Raw genomic sequence first — 22,521 nt, forward strand, 5'->3', positions numbered from 1 at the left:
AAAAAGGTATATAAGATTAATAAAAAAAGGTATAAAACTCTATAGTAATTATAAGTAGAAGAGTTAAAGAAAAAAAGAAAATAAAAGAAGTAAGAAATATATATATATACTTTTTATATTATAGTTACGCGGCTAATATATAAGCGATACTATAATAGTTACTTAGTAGTAACCGCTAGTATAATAACTATTAACGTTATAGAGTATAAACTAATATATACTTATATAGGCGTATATATATAATATATAACTAAAACTACCTCTCTTTTTAACTAAATATATATAGTATAGCGAAAGTAATATATATTTAAGATATAGCTAAGATATTTATATAAGAAGGGAGATAATTATAAAAGCGCTACTAAGAAGTATAGGCTAATAAAGTACTTAGGTATATAGTACTAATATATTAGTAGGGTATTAGTAGGGAATCGTACTTACCTTACTTATATATTATAAACTACTTATTATTTTAATAAAAGAGGAAAAATCCTTTTTCTTATAAGCTTTAATCTTATAATAAGGAGAATATAATATATATAATATAGTACCTTTAGCTATCTCTACTACCTAACTAATCGTACTATAATATATATTCCCTTATACCTATATATATACCTTTACTTACTTTATAATACTAAGCCTTTATTAGCCTTACTATAGCTTTAAAAGCTATATAAAAGTAATAAAATAAAATAAAATAACTATTTATAATTAAGCTTATACCTATATATATTAATAAGTATACCTTTTATCCTTAAAAGTAAGAATAATACTATTATTATATTTAAAGGTATTAAATATAATAATTAACTTAAGGGATATTAAGGACGTTACTTAATAGATTTAAGTAATTATAAGCTATTAAATTAATAAGGAAACCTATTCCCTTTTATACTTTATATATATATATATATATAGTTATACTTATAAACTCTATTTTTTAAAGTTAAATAGTGTAATTATACCTTTTTTTTTAATATAAAAACTTAATAACTAATAATAATTAGTTTATAGCTTACTAAGACCTTTATTAAGTTATAGTAGTTTTAATATAAAACCTCTTCTTAAGCTTATAACTATTATATTATTATATTAAATACTACTTAGCTAAAATAAAGGCACCCTTAAGTAAAAGTAATATTAATACTTATTATATCTCTTATTAGTCTTATAATATACTTCTTAAGTTTCTTACTATTATAGCGGAAAGCTATATTTATATATTATAAGTAATACCTTTAATAAAAAAATACTAACTTAGTTATTATAGGGTTTTAAATAAGAGATTATATATATATATATATATTATAGGAATTATAGTAACCTATTATACTTATTTAGCTAGCTTATATAGGCTATTACGTATATAGCTAAGGATAGCTAAGGCTATATAGCTAGCTTTATAGCTTCTTCCTTTCTTAGAAGATTATAAACGATTATAATATACTAGTTACCTTTATTATCTATATATATATATATTAAGACCTACTAATACTAATTAGTAATTAATTAAGTTAATTATAAATAAGTAAGGTAAAAGAAGTAAATTACGATCGTCGAAAGTATTACTAGATCTTTATATCCTATAGGCTTTATTTTATTCTAAATACCTAGAGAGGATTATCTATACTAAGAATAAGGAATCTCTACGTTTAGGCTACTAAGAGATTTCTTTTAAACTATTAACTAATATAGCCCTCGCTTTTAAAGACTAAAGAAGTAGCGTTAATTAATAGTACGTCTATAATATATTACTTAATAAGAATATATATAAAGCTAATTACGATATTAAATATAAGACCGACTACCGATTCTATTACCGCGGAAGATATAGACGACTAGCTTAATTAGCTTAAAGACCTAATAAGGGATATAGCTATCCCTAAGACCCTATATAGATAAATTAACGTTAATATTTAAGAATAAGATATTATGCTAAACGACGATAAGGAGGCTATTATAATATATATTATAAGGTTTCTATTAAAAGGAGAATTTAATATATATCTTTAAGGATATAAGATCCTAAGTTACTTCTAAGAATATTTTAATAGGTAAATAGAAGAAATATAAGAGAATGCTAATAAGACTTATAGGAGAATACTACGATAGCTCTTAAAGCGACGAGGGATATATACTAAAAGGAGTAACGGCTCGATTATAAAGTAGTTTATTTCCTTATAGACTATTAAAGACCTACTTAACTAGCCTACTAAAGATTTTAAAGAGATAATATTCGATAAGGGTACTAGCGTATATAAAAGGTAAAAGATATTAGTATAAAGATCTCCTACCCTATATAGAACTACTACTACTACTATTATATTAATAGCCTTACTATAACCTTTTATAGCTACTTCGATTACCGCTATAGTACTTAAACCGAAGGATATAAAAGACCCCCTTTTAATATAAGCTCCCCTTTTAACTTTACTCCTAATAGTTAACCTTGACCCCTAGGCGCGCTTAATAGCTTACCTAATAATCTACTAGTTTAACTACCTAGAGATCGTCTAAGTAGTTACTATACCCGCGTAGCCTACTAAACTAAGGTTGTTAATAGCCCTAACGAACCCTATAACGACCCCCTTAAAGGCGTATATAAGAATCCCGCTAGATAAAGTTATAAATAGGATCGTTAATGCCGAGCTATAATAGAAATTTACTAAGCTTTAAGTTAGAGATAAGAACTATATAGGAGAACTATACGACCTTCTTAATAATAAAGTCCGGATCTTTATAAGTATATACTATACTCTTTAAGCTACGCCTAATAAATTCTATGCTTTCTTTCCTAGGATCCTTATAAGAAGAGCCTAAATATACTATATTAAGTAGATTAAATAGACCTTAACGTTTCGAAAGGCATATAATAGTATTAAATAATACTTTAATATAAAAGTTAACTATATTTACTCTAATAAACTATGAGACGGCGGATTTACCACCCGTTTGGACGGTCTCTGCCACCAAAGGTGGCGGCCAATTTGCCAGGAATCCAGAGCGAGAACGGACAAATGTATCGCCGGGCTCATCCCTCCAAGTATCTCCGATGTACTTGGCATGTCACCCATCATGCTCAGCCCGCAGAGCCACGTCGGGACGCCTCCGCGGCCCGTTTAAGCTGTGTGCCTTTCCGACACCTCTTTCTAGCCTCAAAAGAAGGAGCCACAAAGCGCTCAGAACGGTGGCGTCGCATAGGTCATACTTAAGAAGCTCTTACTCCGCCTCAAATTTTGGTAGCATCGTAATTACCTATTACACAACCAAGCATTACTGTGGAAACTCTTTCCTCTTGCCAGCTCACGGAAAGCCGCATCCCGCTGACTTATACGATCCATTGTCAACCATGACGCGCCGAGCACGCCATTCCGCCATCTCTTACGACTCGGACGCGTCTTACTCCCCCCAGAACGAATTTGACGATGGTGGTCTCTTTGACAAAGTTGAGCCCTTCACTCGGATACGTGTGCGGAGGCAACGGATGTAGAGGACTTGAACTTCAATGACGCAGACGGATTCGTCGACGCTGACGTTGAAGACCAAGTCCAGCTCTTCGGTGGCAACGTTCATCCACCTGAGTACTACCGGGAAGCCGTTGAGAAATTCAACGAGACCGCCTACGAAGCTCAAGACTATAGCGACGGTAGTCTACTGCTCCTCGATGCCTGCGACGCACAATGGCGCCAGTACGTCACCAACGACATCATGTCCCTTATGACTCCCAGCCTCTAACATATAATGTTCCTATCCTCAGGTACTGCGAGGTGCTGGGTTGTGACCCCCAAAAATGTTTGGAGTCTGTCTCCGAGTCCAGCTCCCTGCGGCTTTTGTATAACTTTTTTGACTGGTCCCTCAACCAGAAGGTCGGTAAGGATGGCAGGAAAAGGCGAGGAACGAGGAAGAGCAGCTCTTTGAGCACATACTGGAAAGTCTTCCGACTCGTCTTCGAGAGAGCCACTGGAGACAAACTCGACCCGAAACTAAATCGGCGTATGCACAAGGTACAGCCCGATCCTCCGAATAATAGGTCAAAGGTAACCCTGCAGGTTCTCCGAGACCTCTCAAAAACATGACTTGAGCGACCAGAGGCGAGCGAATCGATGCATGACGATCGAAGATCTCAAGGAGCAAATCGAAACGACAATTAGCACGACAAAAAAATCGTTCAGGCTTGGGGAACTTCGGATCCTTGCTGTTCTCTTTCTCCTTCTTCTTGCACCCGCTGGAGCTCGCCCCACATCCATCCTGCGTCTCCGGTTTGGAGACATCCGGCTCGCACTGGTGAAAGACCCAGAAGGTGGACCGCATAATATTTTGATTCGCTTCACCTTAGCCTTCACGAAAACGTACCTCGGTGTCAAAGATGCGTAAGGACGCCAGAAACGCCGTGCTTCATCTGCTCGTAGGATATGGCGCTGACGCGAATCTAGGAAAACATTTCCTCTTCCAGAGACCTTGGCCGACCCTTCCTTGCTACTCAATCCTCACATCTTCCTGCTAGGCATTCTTTTCCGCCATCGCGCGTTCCGAGCAACAAGTCTCAATTCACCCGCACAGCTTGCCAATCTTGATATCCACCCTGAGGAGCGGAGCTACCTCTGCCGCTCAAGGACGATCTAAAAGACACATATATATTCCGACGGGCTATGAAAACCTTTACCGGCTATGAGCTATCCCAGGACAAGCCTCTTTCTTACCAGATGATTGCACAATGGATCAGAAGGGTTGGCGAAATATTGGGGTTGGAATACCCCACCATCCCCTACAACTTGCGTTATAATGCGGCCAATGAGTTCGATCGAAGTGGTTCGTCAAGTCCTCCAATCACGATAGCCTTGTTGCTTACTCCAGCTTCAGCCGATATCAGCGAGTCGCTGCGAAATCTTGCTCTAGATCACGCCAATTCGAATCCCTTTCAGAAGCACTACCTGGGACGGGAGGTTTGCGCGGATACTTGGGGTATTCTCCGGCGACAAAAACCACAGCAGGCGCTCATAAGGCAGGCCTGCAGCGTCGGCCACTCTATCAGCAAGCGGAGACCCACGGATCTCACAGCTGAACAAATAGCATCCGTGTCTACTGATCCTATCATCAAGCGACTAGAGCAAGACCTTCGGCATCATCGCCCAGGTTCAAAGAAGCACATGGAACTCCGCCGTCGACTGAGGAACGAGAAGCAAAGATTGAAGAGGGTGCTTAAGCAGAAGATTCGAGATGAATGGACTGTCAGACAGGCGGTGGACGACATTCAGGGGCAATTGCAAGGTATTGGGTTTGTCAAACAAGCGACTGTGAACACTCCCATTTGTCCTCAGCGACCGGCTCAAAAGCGATTGGTTGAGGCCCTCGCCGCTCCACTTGGCAACACGCTCGAAGGTCAATATCGACGGAGAGACAATGCTATCGCCGCCATCGTAGCTTATTGTATGGTCGAGGAAGGGCAGACGATCCGCGGCGCTCGAGCGTCGGTCGACTCAACTAGGCCTACTCTCATGAACGAACCGCCTATCAACAGCCCTCAACACACGGCTCTGATGTCCACCTTCATTAAGACAGTCACGGACAGGCCTCGAAGATGCTTCATCTGTGTCGGCAAGGCCCTTGATTTGACATCAGATGATGGGGCCGTGGAGGTTCTCATTCGCGAGTTTTACACTCCTGGAGACCTGTCCAAGCACTTCCGACGCAAGCACTTGTCGAATTTACGCGAGGGCGATGAGATTAGATGTTCGATCTGCGATTTGCCACTGGACCATATGGAGCATCTGCGGAACCATGCTCTACGAATACACGGAACAGTGTCCTAAGCTATGCCTTTGACCAATCGAAGTTGTTGGTCTGCAAGGTAGCAAATCGAATGTATCGCTTGGTATCTCCACGGTCAACCTGCATCGCGCGAAATCTATGTGTGTGGCTAAAGCAGTCACCTTGTTCTCAACCAGACTTCCCTAATCAGGAGAATATCCTTTCTTTTAGTATGAGACAAGGAGAACTTACGTTCCTCGAGCTTCAGCCTTCTAGTTGACGTCCATTTTCGCGCGGTGGTGATAGAGGAACTTTTGCGGTGGAAGTGTTCCAATCGTTCTTACGAGGAATGTCGGAGTGTTAGGCTATTAGGTGTTATCAAGGACCACCTGAAAGATCATTATAAGGCCATGTATCAGGACCTATAGTGACCTCACGTGTATGGCTAATTTGGTGCCCATGGAAGTTACCCAACGGCATAAATAGGACCGTTGGGCCGCACCTTTCTAGATCTTCATAACAACTTGTGTACTTGGCTCCTACCTCTTCCAATGTGTATTGGCGTAATCGTCGTTAAACATTAATTCTGTCTTTCGCTTGAACGGCCGTCGGGCCACCTAAAAATCCACACCTAGATAAAAGGCGTGCATGATCGAGCGTCCAGCGTCCTTTGCAACAAACCAATTGTCAAGGACAACCACGTGGGCGGCATCGTATCGGCTCTCAGTCGCGGGAAGTGCATCGATCGTCAATGTGACTAGAACACAACGTAACTAAGGAACGAGCATTCTTGAAAAACGTCAATTTGCTCCTCGAATGTTTGCCTGCTCATTACTTCTTACGGCATGATGGAGGTCAATTGGGCTATCGTGGTGCCTTTAACAGTTACCTAGGGAGGCACGCAGCTATCTTACTTTTCCCAGTAAGCTAGCGAGCAACCAGTCTGCCATGAAGGGCTGGCCGCGAGAATCCTCCCGAAGCTTCAGGATACACGCTCCTCAGATCTATTCCAGCCGCGCGACAAAGCAATCATGGTCTACCCTTGAAAGTTCACACTCTATTGTATTTCCATTAGCACCACCTGATCCACCTTGAGTAAGTACGTGCCGAACCTGAGCAGGGACTGAGCTACCCTGAGCAGGGGCTGAGCTACCCTGATCTGCCCTGAGCTGCCTGAGCCGCCTGAGCCTGTCCTGAGCTGCCCTGAGCTGCCCTGGGTTGCCCGCTCCGGCGTGTGGAGCATCGAATAAGCCACTGCCAAGCGGTTGAACGAACATTGTACAGCCGCTGCATTTTTCGCTGCCGCAATACTTGTGATATCCTGGCTTACACGCGTCGCCAAGTTGTAGCGTATTTAGGAATCTGGTGTACCAGTCTACGCTTCACAGTCTTCGATGCTGCGCGAAATACATATCGTGTAATTTTTCCGGCCCTTCCATAATCTGCAGATACTCCTCTCATGCTCTTTGAACTCTTCAAATAACAAAAATTCGAGATGCGAAATTACAGTATCACGCATCGAGGAGAAAATTAACTTACCAGTTGGCAGTTGCTTGCCGTAGGTACATCTCAAGGCTTTGACCGTACCGTAATTGCGTTCTGGCGAAAGGTTTCTACCGCCCTGTCAAGATCAAGACGCTCATTCACGGTGCTGCCTAAAAGGCAGCAAGCAGTTCGTAATGCCATATTAGTGATGGATTCGAACCTTCTAGGTGACATCGTCATCTATGCTGTGTGATGGGTTCTAATAGTGTAAATTACAGCTATGTTGATGCATTTTGCATATGAATGAGATGAAGTGGGATGGTTGTCTCTCCAACTAAGCTATGACTGCTTCATCCTTATGTAGGAGGCAGCCAGGTCGGACTATCTAGGTGATCCGGCCGGTTTACAAGGCAGCCACATACCGATGCCTGCTCACACGGCTGCCTGTTTCACACGGCTGCCTGTTCACACGGCTGCCTGTTCACATGGCTGCGCGTGCGGCAGCCGGTGTCCTTGATGCTTGGTGCCGTGCCCAACGCCCCAGTGTGCGTAGGGACACGCAAAAACGCATCATATGTAGTCCTCGTGCGTTTTACATTCGAGCTGAGGAAAGAAGAAGGAAAGGAAAATAGAAGGACAGAAATCCTCCAACAAAATAGACTAAGCCGTTACTGGAGCAACAGTGCTTAGACCGACAAGGCACTGCCTTGTCCAGCAGGGCCTAGCCCGTTACATGCTGCCTAGGTGGCGACATCGCCACTCAGCCCAAAATTCCAAGTATAAAAGCCAACTTTTCACCATCACTTAGATAGAGAATCAAGAGTCTTTCGTTGCCCGATACACAGGGGATCTTCTTCCCGATCGTTGTTCAGTCATCCACACCAACCGTGCCCCTTGTTGTGTGACCCCTGTCTCTTACGATCTGTGACTGACTGACTCACTCTGTTCCGTCCCGCAGGTCCTAGGTAACGGCCATCAGGTGCACAGCCTCTGATGCAGCTTGGCGTCACTTGACCAATCATACGCGCAGCCCAGAGTTATTGATGTTCTAAGCTCCAGTTCTCATTGGTCAAAATCGCTTCTACTAAGAGGACAAGATGACGCCACGCCATCCAGACGTGCGCCGTCTCTCGAAACATGCATGAAGTTTGTGCAAAAGCCCCTCCCTGCCCGGCTGAATTCTGCCTCCTCCTGGTAAAATACCAGCTCAAACGGAAATAATACTGTAGTGTACACTATGTTACATAGTAAGCCAGTCAGGACAATAAAGGAGCACTTCGGCGCTCATTAGCTCCACAGGAGTATGAACTACTCGCGCATGTCCACGACCGTTGCCCACCAGACTTACCTGAGCCTGCTTTTGCCCAATCTAGACGCTATATTCTTGGCTCGGCGGGCGGAGAGCCGGAAAAGCCTATGTCGCAGAAGAATCGAAAAATGTCTTAACCTTCTTCTGGGCGTAGTTCACAAGCACGTTTCAGATCAACAGACAGTGTTGGAGCCGCCAAAAGCGGCAATTCTGGAGGTTGGGGTAGGTAACAGCCCTTGCCGCACCTCGAACGTCATCATCGCGGTTTGTGTCCATGTACCTGGAAGTAGTGTCGCTGAAATGCGCCCAAAAAGGACGCGGTTTGGTGACGCAAGTTGTGGCCCCTGACCATTCTCTCGCATACGTCTCCGAGACCCCACATCTCCCACCTCGCCTTCACTCTTCTCTCTAGCTCTACTTTAAAGTACTTCTGCACTATCCCGCTTCATCGCGCTCCAACCGAGCTGCTGCCACGAGACCCTCCACTACGCCCACCTTCGGGTTTCTCCATATGCCTCTAAACGCAGCCATCTCAAGAAGAGGGCGTAGTGCCTGGTACAACGCAAAAATCTGGCAGAAAAAGTGCTAAGAGGTGGAAGCACACTGTGGCTGCGGCATAGCAGCTCGTAGAACGAAGACGTCAGGTCATTGCTGTGTACATATTGCAACCATCTCGAGAATGTCGGGTGAAGCAGAAGCGCGATTCGGCCGGCAGTGCAATTTCATGGTTAACTAATCCTTTCTGGGCGTGGCGGCAGCCATCCGAGAACAGGTGGTAGGATTGATGACCTGCAGCAAAAGATGCAGGACGCTGCTGACCAACGATCTCCATGTGCAGGGCACCCTTCTTGAACGAATCATCACCTATGCATGGCCCTAAACCAGGACCCCCTTAATCGTTCTATGCGTGATATTTATCTTCCATGTGTCTAGCCGTATTAGGCAAGGGCGCCTCACACCTAGCGGTAACTTAGCTATGCGCGTTTCCCCTGGAAATGGCGCTGTCGTAAGTCACGATTGGTGAGGCGCACTTACACTATCGACAAACATGTCTGACATAACATAGAGGTGTCGCGAAGCCAGATACTTAGTGTCATCTGAATCATTAGACAGTAGCTCCAACTTTTCGTAACATAAGGCAAAGGCAATTGGCATCCAGAAAGTGAGGTTATCGCGAGATTTAATTACTATAACTAGTAACTTAGTAGTATTGATTACCGTTTGGGACATCTCCAAAAAAGCAAAAAGACGTGCTAGGCTAGAGAAGACTAGATACATAAAGTAGGGGGTGATTATCGATCCACCACTTTCTACTAAAAAGGGGGTGATTATCGATCCACCACTTTCTACTAAAAATCCACCATAGTGGGTCAATCTGTGGCTGGTTCGCGCCAGAGCCCGGGCCCTGCCAATTGTGCGCGATCCCGACCACCAACTTGGAGGCGCGAGCAACGCAATTGATGCCGTAATTGATGCCGCAATTGATGCCGCAAAGTGATGCCGGCCGTGGTGCATCAATACGTGTGTAGGAAGGAAGGTCATTTTTAGAGTCATAGGAGGCGCAATTCTGCCAATTCAAAGGCAAAGGCGAAGGCAGTAGTAACTACAGCTCGTCATCGGCCAATTCTGCTGCAAACGCTCCTCTGCATCTATCTCCTTTTCCATTATATTAAAATCGGCCAAACGGTCATCTTCGTCCTCGGTATCTTCCCTCTTCCTCTTGACGGCAAGGGAACCCCCTGCAAGGTCCACTGTGTGGCCGGCTGCGTGGCCTGATAACAGAGGATTGTGTCCTGGGTCTCGCCAGCAAGCTCATATTGAGAGTCGTCAGCGGCAGCAGCGGCGCGCTGATACGCCCGTGGCATCTCTGTACCCGGCTCGTAGGAATCCCCGTGTGTTTGAAGGTATTCCAACCCCTGCTTCGTCATATTAGCAGCGGCAGCAGTGGCCGCCTTCGGCGCCTTGGCCCTCCCCTTGGCTCTTCTCTCAACCTTGCCGTCAGCCTTGCGCTTTCTTGTGCCTGTGCCAGTGAGTGCTACCGGCGCTGTTGACGGCGGTGGCCTGGTGGCCTCGTCACGCTCGGCTCTCTCAGTGATCTCGAATGCCGAGGAATTGCGGCGTGTGCTTTCTCGAGGTTCAATGAGCCCTTGGGTCGGCCTTTGCCGCGCACAGGCAGTGGCTCGAGGGGAACGTCGTTAGAGTTCGTGGCCTGAGGGTTTTCGCGATGCCAGAATTCGTCCACGTGACTCATTTCGAAGGGAACAGCGCCGGCGGCGCCAACGCCGGCGACAGCGGCATCTTTAAGTCGATTGAAGATATCGTGCCGGCAGGGAAGGCCGAGTGTGGCCTTAATGCTGCAGTGGTGCTGAAGATCACAGCGGCCGGGCGGTGGCTTTGACTTGTCAGTGACTTCCCTAGGCACAGCGCGGAATTCCTTTCCTATCGTCTTGAGCGCCCAAGACGAGAGATTTGGCCTGATTTGACGAAAATCGGGCTAATAGTAGACGTAGATGTCTTATGTATGCCAATCTGCTGCGAATTGAGTATCTCGTCCGACTGGTGCCTCCAGAAGGCCTTAAAACGCTGGAAAACAGAGGTCAAATCGCCCGTCGAGGTCCACAGGAACCGCTTCATCGAGGCATGCATGCCCTCAACGATAGAGGTTGTTGTATGGCCTAGGTGCCGCACCCGGTTAACGAAGCACAGCACGATCTTCTCCTTCCAGCGGTCTAGCCACGTATTCACAGCGTATGCTATAGCGGCCTCTGGGTGACGGCCGGGTTCCTTGAACGTCTGTAGCCGTTGCTCGTAAGCGGCTTCATCAGGGGCGTTGACGAGAGAATGCCATTCTTTCAGGAAGGTGGTGAACTTAGGGTCGCGAATAACCCGATTTTTATCGTCCCTCTTCGCCTTAGGGAAGTACGCCTTGCAATTCGCAAGAACGTTCTTGTTGACGTGCCAGCGGCAGAGCAGGCAGATTACTAGCCGAAGCGCTGGGAAGGAAACGATGGCTTTCATTAAGGCAAGCTCGATCCGTGACGATGACCCGTGGCATCGGAATCCCCTCTTCTTCGGCTAGCTCTAGCAGGCACTGTAGTGACCACCTGTAATGTGGCTCTGCCTCGCCGCTTAGGAAGACAGCGGCTATAGAGAAGGTCATCTTCTCTGCCGTAGAGCCACACACGTTCAAAAGAGGCATCCTGACCCGGTTGGTCTTGTACGTACAGTCCAAAAGGAGGACATTCGGATAACGCTTCCAAAGCTCGATGCCGGTGCGCGGTGCGATGAAAAGGCCGGTCAGCCGGCCTTCCTGGTCACGTGTATCCCGGAAGAAGAAGCCGAGAGACGGGTCTTTGAGCTGATCATAAAGAAACTGCAGAGGCGTGCGGCCCGCGAGTTCTTGGGTGCGATATAGGGCGATGGCGTTGCGAATGTGCTGTGCAAGGAGGAATTTGAGATCCGGGTCATGCTCTGGGTTCTGGCAGAGCCCACGGAGCTGGCAGGTTATCAGGGCCGGCTTAAGGCCACCGTTGTACAAGTGGATGATGTGATCGAGGTTATCCGCAATAAGCTGGGCGCGATATTTGCTGTGGGTGATGGCCGGCGTCATGGGGTGGTGATGTGGCTTGGAAGATTGGGTTGGAGACGCCTCCAGCTTTCGCCGCCGTAGGAAGGCTGGAGGCGAATCTTGAAGTGGCAGTCGGTCTTTGCGTGCTCGTATTAGGCCGAGCCCTCGATTCGTGGGCGGAAGGATCGTGCTTATCGCGATACTCGCCAGCCTTCGAGCATATCAGCATCTGATACGTGATGACGCCGGCTTTCCCACCTCTCCGCGTGGTCTTCTTGATCGCAAGGGAGAAACCTTCGTCTTCGGCAGCAGCATCACAGGCGGCTTTGATAGCCTCGTGAGAGTCGAATTGGCTTGCGAAAACGGCATCCATTGCGGTGGCGGTGTTGTAGAGATATCACGAGAAGCTTCACTTTGGTACTACTGTGTTATGCGGTGTGTTGCGCAGTGTGTTGTGCGTTGTGTTGTGCAGTCAAGCTTGCGAAAATCCGATTGTACGATGTGTACTTCGTAGTAGGATTTATTTCGCCCGGAGGGAGGTCCCTATAAGGCCTTTACACTGTCTAGAGTACAGTTCAACACGTTTGTTCCTTGACTCCCCAAGCCCCACAGATCATCTTACGCTGCGCCAACCGTACCACTGTTTTCGCTTCATGACAGACCTGCTTGAAGGTCAATTTCTCCAAGTGTTCAGCATCCTATTCCCAGCAACTGAAGCGCGATGTGTCGAAGTTGAAGCGTGGTTGTGTTAGTCATTGATGGTGGTTGGTACGCCGATTGTGTTTTCTCATGACGCTGTTCCCTGTTGACGGGCGGGAACCCGGGTGTGCCCTGTTCGCCCAGGGGTGCCTCCAGCCGGCTTCGAACCGACCCCTCTGCGACGCAGAGGCTCCAGACGTGTCACCACTACGCCATGGAGGCTGTGTACTTCGTAGGGAAGGTACGGAGTACACATAAATAAATTTTGCGGGGGCCGGTCCTCGCCACAGCCGTAGCCACAGATTGACCCACTATGGTGGATTTTTAGTAGAAAGTGGTCAACTCTCCCCTGTAAAAATTCTTCTCTTCTGCGGGCTGTTAGCAGCCTGTTAGTGGATAATTATTTTCAGGTCACCCGACCATGCTTCTGCCTCTCTAGCCCTAACGGGGCTCTAGCAAGCACCAAAAGGCAGACTTTGGAGAGTTCGTCTCCTCTTGGGAAGCTGGTCTCAAATAACAGCATGCCTTGCGCTGCCTCGCCTTCTGCCGCCTTGCGGCATCGCCTTCTTCTGCCGCCTTTGCTGGCTGGCCTCGACTTCTGCCGCCTCGCGGCCCCGACCTTTTCTGCCGCCTCGCGGCCCGACTTCTTCTCGCCCTTCCTGGCACGCCTCGCGCTGCCTCGCACCCTCTGCCGCCTTTACCGGCTGGCCTCGCCTTCTGCCGCCTTGCGGCCCTGACTCCTTCTGCCGTCTCGCGGCCCCGACCTTTGCTGCCTTGCGGCCCTGCTGCCGCCCAGCGGCCACGACTTCCTCTGGACTGGTGGGCCGCGGGGCCCTGAGGAGCTACAAGAGCCCAGAGCTCAAGGCCTCACCCGGTGCCCCCGGAGCTGCACACCAATCGACAACACCTCCACCACCTGCTTGCTACGAGGAGTAGGCACGGGGACTTCGCCGACTGTCATGACCACGAAGTGGCCCGGATCGAACGCTCCTGCGGGAGAAGACATCGCCATCGGGGCGAACCCCGACTAACATTGCTACACTCTCTGCTCCTTTTTCTTTTCTTTTCTTTCTGCCCCGTAGGCCCTCCTCGAGGGGCTTGCGGCCGGCCCATGACTTCGTGGGCTTTCTCAGTCACCCGGCCTCGGCCAAAGACTGACTACTATTACGGCTTCACTGCCGTGCCTGGAACCCGCTGACGGGGAAGGGCCCTGAATTTCCGACCGGCCTCAGAGCCTCAGAATTGCTAGATGGAGTGGTTAGGTGCTACACACGGTCCTTAGTCCAGGTACTCGGGATATTCTATGTATCTAGTCTTCTCTAGCCTAGCACGTCTTTTGCCCTTATAGGGATGTCCCAGACGGTAATCAATACTACTACTACTACTTAGTAGAAAGTGGTGGATCGATAATCACCCCCAAAACGAAACAAGGGCCGTGTATGAGGCCAAGACCCGAGCCAGAACCCCCATTAAACAGACCAGTGTCGCTATGCCGACTTTCAGCATCACCCGTCCTGCCAACGTGGACATGGATCGGACCAGCCCGAGAACAAGCTATGGCGGCGGTGAGCCTGGCCAGTCGCGGCGAATCGATCCGCGAGCGGACAGACGGGCGCCGCGTCAATTGCTCAACGAGAACAAGCTGAGCTCGGCTCAGCTTCGTCAGAGGCTCCACGTCATAGAACGCACCAGCGCCTTAGCGCGTCGCGAGCTAGCCAGAGCTGAGGCGGCCCAGGATCGCGCCGACCGCCTTGCTCTAACCCGAGAACGTGCTTTCTTCGCCGCGGCTAACAATGCTGCTGCGATAGCGGCTCCCGCTTCAGCCATCAACGGACGGACGCTTCTTCACGAGTCAGAGGATACGCAGCACGTCAACAAGGTCTGGGCTCGCAAGGAGTCGTTTCGCATGAAAGCCTATGCCGAGGACGCCAAGATGCACGACGGCGTCAAGTATGGGCGGAAGTCGACCGGGCCATTTACGGGAAAGTTCGTGTCGGCGGGCACTATCGTTCATATTGACGGCGAGGACTATGTTGAGTATCGTGTTCTGACCAAGCCATTCTGACGGTGTGGCTAACAGACAGACCGACCGGCCGGAGCAGTCGGTCGGTTTGAGTGGTCTGAGATTATCTGACTGGACTGGTGTTCCTGTGATGCCATTGGTCCGTTCCACCTTTAAGGTAGTACCTAAGTCCTGCCTACGCTGGCCCCGAAAGCTCGCTACGACTTGACCAGAGTCAAGGCAGGGTCTGCGGACCTCATGAGAGTGCCGTGCCGGCCGAGATTGACGATGAGAAACACCCCTGGCTCTTTCACATCCGGACGGCGAACCGCTTAGAACCGTCGAGCAGGAGATCACAGGCGAGACGATTCCTGCCAAAGACCTAGCGAAGATGTGCATCCATTGGCCTAGAGCCGATGATGATGCGGAGGAGATCCCGGCAGACAAACTGTGGCGAAGGCGTGCAGTCCCTATGCGTGTCGGCGTTGTCGGCCATCGATTCATGGTACGGGTCAGTCCCGAAGCTTATGGCCTCGCTGTCGACAATAAAATCGCCACCCTCCTTGTATCTTAAATGGCGACGCTTGTTTGAGGTGATTTGGAAGATGCAATCGACGCCGGGCGCCATCCTAGAATACGTTATCGGTGATGAGAAGAAGGGGGGAGAAGGGGGGCCAAGGCGAAGGGCAATAATGGCTCCGCGACAGAGCGTAAAGGCAAGTAACCTCGCAGCTCTCCCTATCAGCCCTAGAGCTTGAAAAGCTTTGAGAGATCGCCTGTCCGGACCCACGTTATTTCCGGGTTTATGGGAGGCAGCCCCGCATGCGTCTGGGGTAGAACGGTAAGGGACGAGTGGGTGGAAGGGTGCTTCTAACTGTCCCTAGCCGGCACTAAGGACAAAAGTAGCGATGTCACGTGATTGCGCGCGTGACACCCTCTACCTCAGCGAGCTCAGACCAGATTACCAACTGACTGTAGTAGAGACGAGTTGTGGGGAACGGGTTGGGCGAGGAAACACGGGGTGTCGCTTCTAGACCCTTCCGCTGCTGCCTGGTGGGGACAGCAATGCTACTCGGCGCGCAGTGAAGATAGCTCCTTGGCAAGGTCCAGATCGATCAGCATGCCCATGTGGCCAGTCGTTTTGCGGTCGGTTATGATGATGTTGTTCTCGGAAATGTCCCGGTGCAGGATGTTGCCTTTGACTGACGCCACGCAGCACCAACAGCGCCATACCTCGACTTGCAGGGCTAGCATCGCGAGGGCAATCACAGCGACACCATCGAGGGGACTCGTGCGGCGAGATGCAGGACGTCGTCTTGGGTCAGATCTATTGCGTGAGCGAGGAGCACGGCCACCGATTACAATTGCTCGGCCAGGTAAGCCAGACCCTCTCCTGCCTTGAGATCGGGAGACAGAATATATATATATATATAGTATATATATGCATCTAAATATATATGAGCATGGGTATGGGAAATGGATGACGATGATGAAGGGGGAAAGGGATGTGCGATCGAGCCTCCGTGGAATGGGGCAATCATGTTAAAGTCTTGGGCGGAGATCGTAGCCGACGCACAGACTACCCGCCAACCCCCGGCCCCGACGGAGAAACCGGTCCCTGCTCCATTCGACGGGGAATTGGTAGTCCGCGGCAGCGGCAGCACCCAAGATCTCAAGACAACGTCGCCCCCCGGAGATAGTTCAGGCTGTCAATCGCGCTTTCGGCGCTACGGTTGCGATCGCTGGCGAAGTGAGATAACTTTTTTGTGGAAGTTGCTACAATTTGACTACGATACACTTCTCTACTGAGTCGGTGGTCGAGTTCAAGCCCTGGTGTTTCTTACTGTCCGTATCAGCCGATGCCTCCAGTAACTGTATCAACATACGGATTCTTTCGGCAGAGCCAGCCAGGACATCTCGGGCCACGATAGCGCGGGCATGTGCGCGGCGCTTGCCCATTCCCCTCTTCTTCGCCTTTGCCTCTCGCGCCTCGACGCCTCTCAAGGCTGCTTTGGCAAAACTGTCCGTGTATTCCGCCATTTCGCAATTCCATAACAGCTGCATCGCGTGTTCAACCACCAGAGACAGCTTCGCGTTGTCCTCCAACCCGACCGTATTGGCAGGCAACGAAATGTAGCAGTGCTCCAGCATGGGTATGCTCAAGCTGCCCATGGCATGGCCTTCTGGATCCACATTTGCAGGATTCTTGTGCCGGGAAGGCAGCAGCAAATGGAACAGCTCCTTGATGATGGTGACATATGATTCGGGCAGCAGTGGATTCTCCCGTTGTGATAGAAACAGAGCGAACATCTGCAAAGGGAGCAGCTTGATGCCTGCCGCAAAGTCTTCGTGGAGCCGGTTAAGGTCCAACCGCCAGGGAAGCACCGAGGTGGCAGCAGAGAGAAGCCTGAAGAACCTCAGTCGGAGACGTATTGATTCGATTAGACCGGGATTCGAACAGCCAAACGAGACGACGCTGCTCGCGCCGCGGCGCTTTTCCGGCGTTGGCGGCTCAGAAATACTGGATGATATCGAATCAGAGTCAAAGTAGTCGCCGAGCTTGTCGCTTTCCAGGTCGAGGGCTTGCTCCCATTTCCGTTTTCTCGACGCCTTCTTAGGCCCCCTTGGCTCCTTTCGAAGACCTCCAAGAAGGCAGATGAGGATTGGCCTCCCCGTCGGCAAAGAGCGCTTTCATAATTCGCTTGTGTCCCGTCTGACGACCGTCCTCCTGATTCATATACATGTAAATCATGGATTCACTGCGCCACGTAACGGACTCGTGTCCGCGCCTGCCACTGGTTTCGTGGGCCTCCTGATCAAGTCTCTCCCTCTCGGCCCAGTCGGCATCGAGGACGTCGAGCATGAGCCCGAGCCACACTTTCCAGTAGCGCCACCGGTGAGGATGCACTGTCGCCGTGTTGAACGCCCAGCCCACCGTGGACCACAAGTCCTGGCCTCGACTCCAAACACTCGCCTCATTTGCCATTCTACCCCGCAAGTGATCCAGGTCGCCGTTCCGAGTCGCCGTCAGACATGTCGCTATCGCTGGCAGAGCCAGCACGATCGGATTGGCGGGCCCATCTCGGTGTAGAGTGGAACTGGAAGGCGACGCGGAATTCGGCGTTGATGGGTCCAGCGATGGTCAGGACGTTGCGCAAGTAATTAAGCGCGAGGGAGGAAACGATCAGGTGGTCCGGCTTGTCTGCACGAGTCGTATGCAACGGATGAACAACCAGCGTACCCAAAAGCGCGAGATGGCTCGGGGGCGGCACCGGCACGCTCTTGCGCGTTGGCATTTGCCGGGACATGCCGGAGCCCAGCGTGCTATTGAGCAAATTGATGGCACAAGTATCTAAAGCCTCAATCAGTCCCATCTCCCTCGAAAATAAAAGAACGCGCGAATAGAAAGACGGATAAAATCGAGGAAAGGGGGCCTGTACAAATCTGTTCTTCGAGAAAAATCTGGCAATGGTCCTTAAGCTCGCGAGGCAGCTGTCGCGCCTCGATGTACGGACAGGGAGTGTCAGGACTGCTGGCTGTCGCCGACCGTTGCGTCTCCGAGTCGGCGTAAAAGGAAGCCGGCGACGAGCTCCGGGTGGACTTGGTCACCATGGCCAAGCAGAGAGGGGCTAGGGCTGAAGGGGGGCTCCAAGGTCGTGAACCTTTCGACATCGCGATGGCTTTAAAGCACAGTGGATGTAAATGGATGCAAGTCCAGCAATGTCGAGAAAAAAATGCGGGACCCGGAGGAAAATGCGTACTTGGCTCCCCCGCTCCGGCCAATCGCGCGACCCTGGGTGAGCCGGGTGAGCCCCGCTGGCGTGCAGGTGAGCCAGGCATCTCTGCAGCGAAGGAAGGAGGGGGCGGTGGAAATTCTGTTGATGTTCCTGTTCTCATTGGCCAGGTCGTGTTATCGTGCCTGTCCAATGAGCAACGGCATCACCCAACCATATTTCAGCCGTAGGCTGACTTTACATTAATCGAATAAGTTTTCCCAAATATGAGGGTTTGGTGCAGCAGGGATCAGTTATTCAGCCGTAGGCTGACTTTACATTATTCAGCCGTAGGCTGACTTTACATTAATCGAATAAGTTTTCCCAAATATGAGGGTTTGGTGCAGCAGGGATCAGTTAAGTTTTCTGATATCTGATTGGTTGTATGGTTTCTAAAACGTAACTCAACTGGATGATGGCCTTCTAAAAGTGGGTCCAATTTGCACTTGCCCTGAATGTCACAGAGCTACTCTGAGCATCGCGGGTCGCCAACAAACCCATCGTACGCAGCTGCTTTCAACCGCAGTGAACCCTATGCCTCATCGAGGGTCTCAAGGTGGCGTGGTTTCCATCGTATGCATTCGCTGTGGCGAGGAGAAACCAGCGCAAGACTTCCTCGGCAGAAGAAAGTCGGCTGGGCACACCAAGAGCTGCCTGGGCTGCCGCAATAAGCGCGCCTATCATGTTGGCTTTATCTCGCGCTCCACAAGATGTTCAATGCTGATCAATTGAAGTACTCCAGGTCCAGACGCATAACCCAGACTTTGAGGGAGGTCGCGGTCCGTCCTTCCTCCGCTGACGGGCCTGCTGCGAAAAGAACAGACCGAGATGCTCGCTTACAACCCGAGCAAAAGATACCTGAAGCCCAGCCTACATCATCTGAAAGTTTCCAGGAACGTCATACAGTGAGGTTTTCTTCCGAGGACTCGATGAGCCAACCGCGTGTAGTGCTGGGGACACCACTGCCGCCGACCCAACAAAGTTCAGGGAAAGGTTTAGGAGTTGGCAGGTTCTCACCAGAATCCGTATAAGAACGGTTAGGGCTACGTAACTCCACTTGATGCTACCAAGACGTAGATGACGCAATGAATGCATGACTGTAGATTCTTGAATTTTCAGGCCTGCCTTACCGTTGACAGCAGACTTGCAGCCTTCGGCTGATTGTACGCCTTGCACCACTGCTCTAAAGTGCAAGGCGTGACGAAGTATTTTATTAAGCTACGTGCGGGCAGGAAATCGAAGCCTGCCACACTGCGGTTTCCCATGGAGTTTGGCAGGCAAATTGCTGCAGATGCGGGACAATGAAGCCGTCGAAGATGGCGGACGCTCGTGTGACACAAAGGATGGACCAGTAAAAAAACAAGAATTTTGATGATGTAGCAGAGGGCAAATGGAAGGTCATGGAATTCCGTGGAAATCCAGGGAACCGAGCTGTCTGACTCACTGGCGGACGTAATCTACCCCCACTCGGACAGAAATTCTCCACCGACCGCACCGTACTGCATGCAACAACTCTCGCGAAGAGAGCAGGGCAAGGGGCATTGTTGGATCCACCTGTGCACTAGGCACCGATCGCGCACGTATAACTAATCGACCGCGCTAGTCACGTGCGAGTAAGAGGTGAGACACAGGGAGGAAGGTCTTTGCACACAGTTTGTATGGGACACGTTTCCCTAGTTACACAAGATATAACCAATTGAACCAGTTCGAATAACCTCACTGCAGTGAAGAGCCTGTCCACAGGCATAATGTTTTTAGGGTGCATGTGTTCTCCGCCTTTCTTCTCCCTGTCTGCTGTACCATTCTCCCATTTATGCCTCTTGCTCTCCCTTCTTCAGTCTTCCATCTCCTTCCTTGCTGACTTACTAATGCATAGGCACCCTCTCTCCGCGTCAGCTTGCCACGTCATCCCACTTTCATCCTGTCTCGTCCCTACACCTTCAGCTAGCTATCAGGCTTCAGGACCAAGTCTTAGACCCTTCTTCTCGACAACAACACAATGTTTGCGTCACAACAACGCAAAGAACGGCTCCTCCGCGTCGTCAGGGCTTATCAACAGACTCAATTCGAAACTATCCGAAAGGACGCAATCGCGCATTTTACGACGTCCTTCCATCAACAATATATGATCGACTGCGCGGTGTATTACCCTGGCACGACATGCAGATGAATAGCGAAGGCATCGAAGGAGACGTCTCTTGTACAGTAGATCTTGTCATGGGTGAGTGAGGGATGCTGCCGACGGTAGCTTACACTCGCCGGACGACCAATCTATCCTTTTAGAGCGAGGTAAGATCCTGTCGGCGAGAACTGGGTGCGAATTTCGTTGGCCATCACGACTAAATCAAGGCGCAGCACTCTCGCCGACGACCACCAACGTGCCAAATGCGAGGACCCGCAAAAGATCCAACAATGGTACGATCGACTCGCGGCGATGAAACAAAAGTGGGGGATTCTTGACGAGGATGTCTATAACTTGGAAGAGACCCGTGTTCAAATGGTTGCCATTGCAACGGCAACAGCCCCTTCCAGGTCTGACTGGCAAGGTTTATCTCAACCCACGCATTCTGGAAATTGCGAATGGGTTACTATACTCGAGTCTGCTAGTTGCTAAGACGGAACGGGCTTTACCAGCTGTCACACATAGGATACAGCCTCCAACAGTCTGACCCCCTATTCGCACAGTCCGTTTCCACATTTCCCCACAGAAACTTCTAGGAGGCATCATCAACGCATCAGTGGCTTCCAGATGATCTGATCAGATGCTTCCATTCACTACCATTCCCTTCCATTCTCATATTCAGGCAGTCTATAAAGATCTCGCCTCTTTCCCACCTTAGATAGCAGAATCAAGAGTCTTCCAGTCCCTGATCTTTATGCCCACTTGCTCATCCTCCGTGCGATAGACTTCCCGCCTACGGCCGCGGCCGATTCTCTTCCACCTAGCGCATAGTATTTCCTCTACTACTTGGTGGGCCTCCCCGTCTACTTGGATGGATGGGGGTTAAGCGTCTGTGCGCTGCTGACCAGGCATTGGGTCCGTGATTCGCGGCACGCTTCGTGTCACACAACAAGGGGCACGGTTGGTGTGGATGACTGAACAACGATCGGGAAGAAGATCCCCTGTGTATCGGGCAACGAAAGACTCTTGATTCTCTATCTAAGTGATGGTGAAAAGTTGGCTTCTTATACTTGGGATTTTGGGCTGAGTGGCGATGTCGCCACCTAGGCAGCATAGATGACGATGTCACCTAGAAGGTTCGAATCCATCACCAATATGGCATTACGAACTGCTTGCTGCCTTTTAGGCAGCACCGTGAATGAGCGTCTTGATCTTGACACTTCGACCTCGAGCTGATTCAATACGACGCGGTCAACGCGTTCGCCAATGCTAAACTCGATGACCAGGTGTTCATGAAAATGCCACCGGGACATAAGAAGCGCGGCATCGTCCTGCAGCTACAGAAAGCTCTCTATGGGTTAAGAAAGTCTCCTCTGCTGTGGCACCGCGAGTTAACAAGCACACTCACGAAACTTGGCTTCAAGCGGGTCCCACACGACTTCGTTCAATGTGTCACGAACGTAGGAGGGTGTCGCCCCACTAGCCACAAGTGATGCACTGGATCAACCCTTTTAAATTGCAATCTCCTTCGGTAATTGCCCTCTTATGCTACCTGACCCTCGGCAATGCCGGACTTCGTAGAAGGTCCCCGTTCGAATAGGAGATCCTCCGGACCCCTGAGTGGTCTAGGAAGAAGAAATAACAGTCTGCAGACTTCCCTTCTTATCCGTACCTGGTTTCAAGCTGTATTACCTATCCCCCACAATGTGATAAGGCGGCAGGCGGTCACTCGCCCCACACTGACTTCGGTAAGAGAGTACACGCCAAAATGCGTGTATAGTGGGAATCTTCGGTACTTCTATCCTAGCGTTA

The 22,521-nt window shown here is 49.6% G+C and overlaps 4 protein-coding genes across 4 annotated transcripts; 2 read left to right on the forward strand and 2 right to left on the reverse strand.

The window, feature by feature from the left end:
• Nucleotides 1-4,652: 4,652 nt before the first annotated feature.
• On the forward strand, nt 4,653-5,172 carry HRG_11129 (uncharacterized protein; the record flags this gene model as incomplete). The annotated part of the gene is made up of 3 exons (XM_044869599.1): nt 4,653-4,812; nt 4,858-4,946; nt 5,110-5,172. 3 exons carry the CDS (start codon nt 4,653-4,655, stop codon nt 5,170-5,172), a joined length of 312 nt encoding a protein of 103 aa, XP_044715152.1.
• Nucleotides 5,173-10,580: 5,408 nt separating this feature from the next.
• HRG_11130 (uncharacterized protein) lies at nt 10,581-12,486 on the reverse strand (the record flags this gene model as incomplete). Its single annotated transcript, XM_044869600.1, has 4 exons — nt 10,581-11,019; nt 11,052-11,491; nt 11,730-12,324; nt 12,350-12,486. The coding sequence occupies 4 exons, from the start codon at nt 12,484-12,486 to the stop codon at nt 10,581-10,583; spliced, it is 1,611 nt and encodes a 536-aa protein (XP_044715153.1).
• Nucleotides 12,487-14,301: 1,815 nt separating this feature from the next.
• HRG_11131 (uncharacterized protein) lies at nt 14,302-14,877 on the forward strand (the record flags this gene model as incomplete). Its single annotated transcript, XM_044869601.1, has 1 exon — nt 14,302-14,877. One exon carries the CDS (start codon nt 14,302-14,304, stop codon nt 14,875-14,877), a length of 576 nt encoding a protein of 191 aa, XP_044715154.1.
• Nucleotides 14,878-15,882: 1,005 nt separating this feature from the next.
• Nucleotides 15,883-18,426, reverse strand: HRG_11132 (uncharacterized protein; the record flags this gene model as incomplete). Its single annotated transcript, XM_044869602.1, has 5 exons — nt 15,883-16,016; nt 16,701-17,437; nt 17,592-17,859; nt 18,056-18,166; nt 18,255-18,426. 5 exons carry the CDS (start codon nt 18,424-18,426, stop codon nt 15,883-15,885), a joined length of 1,422 nt encoding a protein of 473 aa, XP_044715155.1.
• Between the last annotated feature and the right edge of the window lie 4,095 nt (nt 18,427-22,521).

This window comes from Hirsutella rhossiliensis (assembly GCF_020360975.1).
Source record: "Hirsutella rhossiliensis strain HR02 chromosome Unknown scaffold00019, whole genome shotgun sequence".
NCBI lineage: Eukaryota > Fungi > Ascomycota > Sordariomycetes > Hypocreales > Ophiocordycipitaceae > Hirsutella > Hirsutella rhossiliensis.